At 35.8% G+C, this 8251-nt stretch overlaps 1 protein-coding gene across 1 annotated transcript; it reads left to right on the top strand.

Annotated features, from left to right (window-relative positions):
* Positions 1–2519: 2519 nt before the first annotated feature.
* Positions 2520–3623, top strand: LOC149962184 (uncharacterized). Its single transcript, XM_090164421.1, has 6 exons — positions 2520–2529; positions 2633–2707; positions 2776–2886; positions 2949–3208; positions 3276–3435; positions 3508–3623. Exons 1-6 carry the CDS (start codon positions 2520–2522, stop codon positions 3621–3623), a joined length of 732 nt encoding a protein of 243 aa, XP_090020547.1.
* The last annotated feature ends 4628 nt before the right edge of the window (positions 3624–8251 follow it).

The following is an 8251-nucleotide window of genomic DNA, read 5'->3' as shown; positions in this document are numbered from 1 at the left end:
TTGGATATGTTTGTATCTTTGGCACCAGATTTTTATGGAAAAGAATTTGTATCTCTAAATGTGCATGCATTAACTCATTTGAAACTAGATGTTAATAATTATGGGTCTCTAGATTCTTTCAGCGCATTTCCCTTTGAAAATCATTTACAGATATTAAAGAAAAAACTTCGTTCGCCCAACAAACCCTTACAACAACTAATTAAAAGGGTAGATGAATGCGGGTATTTAAACCTCAAGAATCATAACCGGGAAATTATACTAAAAAAGCCATTTAAAGACCGTAGTACACATATTCCACATAACGCTAAGTCTTTTAAAAAAGCATGTACTTCCAATTTCATTGTAACAATTTCGCCTCCAGACAATTGTTTTAGATTGAGCACTGGGGACGTTATAGTAGTTAAACACATTTACAATACAGAAATAGATGAATCAATAATGATTGTGGGTAGTTTATGTAAATTCTACAAAAATGTTTTCGATTACCCTTTACCTTCTTCTCAGCTAGGTATATTTGGGGGTAGAATATCAAAACTAATTAGGGTTTATCCTTTATCAGCACTGCAAAGTAAATGTTTTCTATTACATAACAAAATGGATACTTTGGTTACGATAACTCCATTACTACACTATTGTTAAATAGTTTATATCCAGAACAAACATAAAAAAATTAAGATGAATCTATATATAATTAATGAAAAATATTCATGGGTTTGATTAATGAAAGTAGCTGTTTAAAATTCGCAATAATTTTATTTAACTCCCTCGAAACGCATTAGTGAAATAACTTAATTGAGAAATTTAAAGTGTTTTTTGTGTATTTAATTTTTTTGTGAATTATGTAAATATTTAAATGTAAATAATGAGTTTCTAGTAAACATCTTAATGAATGTTCTTTGAATATATATATTTTTAGATGTATGTAATATTTAGTTTTCCTGGAGATAAAACTGTTGAAGTAGTTCCCTTTTTGTGGTGTAAAACCGAAACTTTGTGCTATTATCCGCCAAAGAATTTAGATGCGAAAAAACTAATTTTGGAATGTGCAGCCCCAGATGAAAACTGGAAATTGTATGATGGGAAAATCTTAAGAAAGTCAAGTAGGTTTTAATTTTTATTTATTTAATATTGAAATTAAAACATTTTGAAATGTAGAAACGTATGAAGGATGCAGGGAACTTTTAAGCCGAGCGGAACAAACGTCAGATCTAGGCAGCGAGACTGAGGTTTTAGGGCGAGGTGGAATCCGAAGAAAGAAGTTTCCCCCAAAAAAGGTGTACGAAAGTGATGTGTCTGAAGCAGGTAAACTAGTTTAGGTCTAAATGTATATTGTCAAATGGTTTATTTTAAGGTAATTATATTTCCTTATCTCATATTTTAGGATCAAATGGTGATGAAAATGAACCAGATTTAAAGAAGGTAAAACATTCTAACAAAACCAAGAGAAGACCCTTGGTACTTCCAAAACCACCTCCTGTTCCTACCACTCAAAGTAAATAAATTACATTACACACCAAATTTTTAGAATTTTACTAATTTTGTTAAACGTATTATAGGTGATGTTGCCGTATTAGTGAGTAACACTCCTGTTGCTAAAACCACAGTAAATGAACCTGTTGATTTTTCAAAGAAAGACTCTATTCCTGTCAAGGACAAAGTAGTTCATGAAGAACTTGACTTTGAAAATTGTTTAAATATATCAAAGGATATTCCTAAGACAGCATCTGTCAAGACCTCCAACACTATCCATCCAAGTGCCAAAAAATACTCATTTGAACGAAATACAAGAAAGGGTGTTGTTAAACATTCCACCAAAAAAATGGCAAAATCGGGACAATTAAGTTCAAATAAGAGTTGCACTTCTCAGAATCAACTCTCCACCGTATCTCAGCAACAAGAAACTCCAGTGTTCACTTCAATTTTTAAAAACACTGACTGTGATAATGAGATTTTTTCAGACTCGGGTAACGAATAATTTAGTTTATGATTATACGGATAACAAAAATTAGTGTTATGACTTTTATAGATGAAAATGGCCGCATATGTGATGAAAATGCTTTGGATTTGCCTTACTCTAACCAATCTAGTCAACTTTCCAAAACACATCAATTACCCCACAACAATAGTCAACACTCCAAAAATAGTCAAGTGTTCAGCAAAAAGCAGCACTCCAAACGTACTAGTCCAACGTGCAATAATAGTCTACATTCCAAAAGTAACAGTCACTCATCAAACACTCAGTCGTTCAACAATACTCAGTCGTTCAACAATACTCAGTCGTTCAACAATACTCAGTCGTTCAACAATACTCAGTCGTTCAACAATACTCAGTCGTTCAACAATACTCAGTCGTTAAACAACACTCAGTCGTTAAACAACACTCAGTCGTTAAACAACACTCAGTCGTTAAACAACACTCAGTCGTTAAACAACACTCAGTCGTTAAACAACACTCAGTCGTTCAACGACACTCAACATTCCAGAAGAAATAATCAACACAAAGAAAATCTATTTTCCAGATGCGATATTGTAAACCCAGATATTAGACATTTTTCAAATAGAGAAGGTATTTTGTAAAAATTGCAAAAAAAAACAGTGCAACTTTATTAAATTGAATTTATTTTATTTAAAGGTCAAAATGGAGGCAAAGAAAATTCCAGAGATGTATTTGTAAACCATGATGTTGTAAATTTTTCAGATGGAGAAGGTATTTATAAATAATTGAGAAAAATAAATTAAAGTAAATCATCATATTTTAATTTATATTATATGCAGGTATAAATAGCTTTACACTTCCCAAAAGCAGTTATCTTCATAGCTCTGTTGCTTCGAGGAATAGTTCCTTTAATTCTGATACTAGAAAAAATGATTTGCTATCTACACCTTGTGAGAATTCAGTATAAATTACATATTGAAACTTATAACTAATTAATTTTTTCAATCTACAGCGGCTACACATGATTTTCAACAAACTTCAAAAACGACAGGAATTCAACAATTTCAACGAAGTGTGATGCTAATGCTCGGAGACCTGAACAGTAGGATGGACGAGTATAATTCGAAATTGACATTTCTTTTGACTAAATTAGGATGTTCACAACATGAAGATATTGAAATAGATGAAATGCCGGATATCCCTATAAGTAGCTTGGATGATCTGCAAAAGCTGGAAAACATTTTGCAATCAAAGGAATTAAGGAAACTTGTTGTAAGTATTGTTATTTATGGTTTTAAGTCATTAATGCTTTAAAATGTTACTTTAATTTTTAATTTAGATAAGGAAATTTTCTTCTTATGGTGGAAAATCAATATCTGACTGTTGTCGAACAGTACTGAAAAAAGTAATCGCTCACGATGTAATTTTGAAATTCAATTGGTTAGGAGTTAATGGAAAGTATGCATTTAATACTCTTAAATTGGTGGACGTCGTTGTAGGTAAGGAACATACTATTTATACCTTTGAGTATATAAAACAAATTCAATAACTAGGTTTTAAAACGTTTCTAGGAGCTGTTCAAAAAAATATTGTGGATAGCAAAGAAAGCCAAATTGTTCAAATCATTCAAAGCTGGGTGAAGTATGCTCCTGATCGACATGGAGGAAGGGAAAAAAGAGGCCGTTGATCTAATGCAGATCAAAAGTTTTCTTAATAAAACCGCATTGTTTAACGTTTTTTAAAATAAAACGTCGGTAACTATGGTTGTTTAAAGTATTGTTGTTTAAAATGAAAAGCTATTAATAAACTTTTTTGTAAAGATTTATAAACACAAATAAAACTTTTTTAACTTTGTCTAAATAATAAATTATTTCAAGCATATTGAAAAGGTGCATTATATAAGAAAAATCTACCCTCAATTCCACTGAATTGGTCATCTGTTTTACGTACAATACAATATGGAAACCTCCCCACCGCATGCCCAACACTTTGCCGACTGAAATCAGTGGTGGTTTTAGAGTTGGCCAACTAATATCCAGAAATTGGCCATCTGTTTTACGTACAATACAATATGGAAACCTCCCCAACGCATGCCCAACACTTTGCCGACTGAAATCAGTGGTGGTTTTAGAGTTGGCCAACAGTAGGCCGTAAACATTTACCGACGGCTTTACCTGCATTTGGCCAGGTCGGACATTTTGACGGGATAAACACTGGTTTGCCAACTGTAAGGGCCAACTGTTTACCAAAGACAGTTGGGCCAGTGATTTTGTGCTACTAGGGTAGGAAGTAAATTGAATGAATGGTGAATGTCGGAAGCCGACGAAATGCCTACCTTGTTCATAGTTTATTTCCAGTCGGCAATAGGAAGTAAATTGAATGAATGGTGATTGTCGGAAGCCGACGAAATGCCTACCTTTTTCATAGTTCATTTCCAGTCGGCAATAGGAAGTAAATTGAATGAATGGTGAGTGTCGGAAGCCGCCGAAATACCTACCTTTTTCATAGTTCATTTCCAGTCGGTAATATGAAGTAAATTGAATGAATGGTGATGGTAGGAAGCCGACGAAATGCCTACCTTTTTCATAGTTCATTTCCAGTCGGCAATAGGAAGTAAATTGAATGAATGGTGAGTGTCGGAAGCCGGCGAAATACCTACCTTTTTCATAGTTCATTTCCAGTCGGCAATAGGAAGTAAATTGAATGAATGGTGATTGTCGGAAGCCGGCAAAATACCTACCTTTTTCATAGTTCATTTCCAGTCGGCAATAGGAAGGAAATTGAATGAATGGTGATTGTCGGAAGCTGACGAAATGCCTACCTTTTTCATAGTCCATTTCCAATCGGCAATAGGAAGTAAATTAAATGAATGGTGATTGTCGGAAGCTGACGAAATGCCCACCTTTTTCATAGTTCATTTCCAGTCGGCAATAGGAAGTAAATTGAATGAATAGTGATGGTAGGAAGCCGGCGAAATACCTACCTTTTTCATAGTTCTTTTTCAGTCGGCAATAGGAAGTAAATTGAATGAATGGTGAGTGTCGGAAGCTGACGAAATGCCTACCTTTTTCATAGTTCATTTCCAGTCGGCCTTATGAAGTAAATTGAATGAATGGTGATGGTAGGAAGCCGACGAAATGCCTACCTTTTTCATAGTTCGTTTCCAGTCGGCAATATGAAGTAAATTGAATGAATGGTGATGGTAGGAAGCCGGCGAAATACCTACCTTTTTCATAGTTCATTTCCAGTCGGCAATATGAAGTAAATTTAATGAATGGTGATGGTAGAAAGCCGTCGAAATACCTACCTTTTTCATAGTTCATTTCCAGTCGGCAATATGAAGTAAATTGAATGAATGGTGATGGTAGGAAGCCGACGAAATGCCTACCTTTTTCATAGTTCATTTCCAGTCGGCAATATGAAGTAAATTGAATCAATGTTGATGGTAGGAAGCCGACGAAATACCTATCTTTTTCATAGTTCGTTTCCAGTCAGCAATATGAAGTAAATTGAATGAATGGTGATTGTCTAAAGCCGACGAAATACCTACCTTTTTCATAGTTCGTTTCCAGTCGGCAATATGAAGTAAATTGAATGAATGGTGATGGTAGGAAGCCGGCGAAATACCTACCTTTTTCATAGTTCATTTCCTGTCGGCAATATGAAGTAAATTGAATGAATGGTAATGGTAGAAAGCCGTCGAAATACCTCACTTTTTCATAGTTCATTTCTAGTCGGCAATAGGAAGTAAATTGAATGAATGGTGATGGTAGAAAGCCGTCGAAATACCTACCTTTTTCATAGTTCATTTCCAGTCGGCAATATGAAGTAAATTGAATGAATGGTGATGGTAGGAAGCCGACGAAATGCCTACCTTTTTCATAGTTCATTTCCAGTCGGCAATATGAAGTAAATTGAATCAATGTTGATCGTAGGAAGCCGACGAAATACCTATCTTTTTCATAGTTCGTTTCCAGTCGGCAATATGAAGTAAATTGAATGAATGGTGATTGTCGGAAGCCGACGAAATACCTACCTTTTTCATAGTTCGTTTCCAGTCGGCAATATGAAGTAAATTGAATGAATGGTGATGGTAGGAAGCCGGCGAAATACCTACCTTTTTCATAGTTCATTTCCAGTCAGCAATATGAAGTAAATTGAATGAATGGTGATGGTAGGAAGCCGACGAAATGCCTACCTTTTCCATAGTTCATTTCCAGTCGGCAATAGGAAGTAAATTGAATGAATGGTGATTGTCGGAAGCTGACGAAATGCCTACCTTTTTCATAGTTCATTTCCAGTCGGCAATATGAAGTAAATTGAATGAATGGTGATGGTAGAAAGCCGTCGAAATACCTACCTTTTTCATAGTTCATTTCCAGTCGGCAATATGAAGTAAATTGAATGATTGGTGATGGTAGGAAGCCGACGAAATGCCTACCTTTTTCATAGTTCATTTCCAGTCGGCAATAGGAAGTAAATTGAATGAATGGTGATTGTCGGAAGCTGACGAAATGCCTACCTTTTTCATAGTTCATTTCCAGTGGGCAATAGGAAGTAAATTGAATGAATGGTGATTGTCGGAAGCTGACGAAATGCCTACCTTTTTCATAGTTCATTTCCAGTGGGCAATAGGAAGTAAATTTAATGAATGGTGATGGTAGGAAGCCGGCGAAATACCTACCTTTTTCAAAGTTCATTTCCAGTCGGCAATAGGAAGTAAATTGAATGAATGGTGATTGTCGGAAGCTGACGAAATGCCTACCTTTTTCATAGTTCATTTCCAGTCGGCAATAGGAAGTAAATTGAATGAATGGTGATGGTAGGAAGCCGGCGAAATACCTACCTTTTTCATAGTTCATTTCCAGTCGGCAATAGGAAGTAAATTGAATGAATGGTGATTGTCGGAAGCTGACGAAATGCCTACCTTTTTCAAAGTTCATTTCCAGTCGGCAATAGGAAGTAAATTGAATGAATGGTGATGGTAGGAAGCCGGCGAAATACCTACCTTTTTCATAGGTCATTTCCAGTCGGCAATAGGAAGTAAATTGAATGAATGGTGAATGTCGGAAGCCGACGAAATGCCTACCTTTTTCATAGTTTATTTCCAGTCGGCAATAGGAAGTAAATTGAATGAATGGTGATTGTCGGAAGCCGACGAAATGCCTACCTTTTTCATAGTTCATTTCCAGTCGGCAATAGGAAGTAAATTGAATGAATGGTGAGTGTCGGAAGCCGCCGAAATACCTACCTTTTTCATAGTTCATTTCCAGTCGGTAATATGAAGTAATTTGAATGAATGGTGATGGTAGGAAGCCGACGAAATGCCTACCTTTTTCATAGTTCATTTCCAGTCGGCAATAGGAAGTAAATTGAATGAATGGTGAGTGTCGGAAGCCGGCGAAATACCTACCTTTTTCATAGTTCATTTCCAGTCGGCAATAGGAAGTAAATTGAATGAATGGTGATTGTCGGAAGCCGGCAAAATACCTACCTTTTTCATAGTTCATTTCCAGTCGGCAATAGGAAGGAAATTGAATGAATGGTGATTGTCGGAAGCTGACGAAATGCCTACCTTTTTCATAGTCCATTTCCAATCGGCAATAGGAAGTAAATTAAATGAATGGTGATTGTCGGAAGCTGACGAAATGCCCACCTTTTTCATAGTTCATTTCCAGTCGGCAATAGGAAGTAAATTGAATGAATGGTGATGGTAGGAAGCCGGCGAAATACCTACCTTTTTCATAGTTCTTTTTCAGTCGGCAATAGGAAGTAAATTGAATGAATGGTGAGTGTCGGAAGCTGACGAAATGCCTACCTTTTTCATAGTTCATTTCCAGTCGGCCTTATGAAGTAAATTGAATGAATGGTGATGGTAGGAAGCCGACGAAATGCCTACCTTTTTCATAGTTCGTTTCCAGTCGGCAATATGAAGTAAATTGAATGAATGGTGATGGTAGGAAGCCGGCGAAATACCTACCTTTTTCATAGTTCATTTCCAGTCGGCAATATGAAGTAAATTGAATGAATGGTGATGGTAGAAAGCCGTCGAAATACCTACCTTTTTCATAGTTCATTTCCAGTCGGCAATATGAAGTAAATTGAATGAATGGTGATGGTAGGAAGCCGACGAAATGCCTACCTTTTTCATAGTTCATTTCCAGTCGGCAATATGAAGTAAATTGAATCAATGTTGATGGTAGGAAGCCGACGAAATACCTATCTTTTTCATAGTTCGTTTCCGGTCGGCAATATGAAGTAAATTGAATGAATGGTGATTGTCTGAAGCCGACGAAATACCTACCTTTTTCATAG

Source organism: Leiobunum rupestre, chromosome 1, assembly GCF_980474605.1.
Source record: "Leiobunum rupestre chromosome 1, qqLeiRupe1.1.hap1, whole genome shotgun sequence".
NCBI lineage: Eukaryota > Metazoa > Arthropoda > Arachnida > Opiliones > Sclerosomatidae > Leiobunum > Leiobunum rupestre.
The sequence above is the reverse complement of the archived record's forward strand: the minus strand, read 5'-3'. Positions and strand labels throughout refer to the sequence as shown.

What these genes read in the sequence shown, in the direction of transcription:
- LOC149962184 (XM_090164421.1), top strand. An exon ending in AAATTTTTCAGATGGAGAAG is followed by an intron (nt 2,708 to 2,775) that starts GTATTTATAAAT and finishes TATTATATGCAG; the next exon opens with GTATAAATAGCTTTACACTT. An exon ending in AGGAATTAAGGAAACTTGTT is followed by an intron (nt 3,209 to 3,275) that starts GTAAGTATTGTT and finishes TTTTTAATTTAG; the next exon opens with ATAAGGAAATTTTCTTCTTA.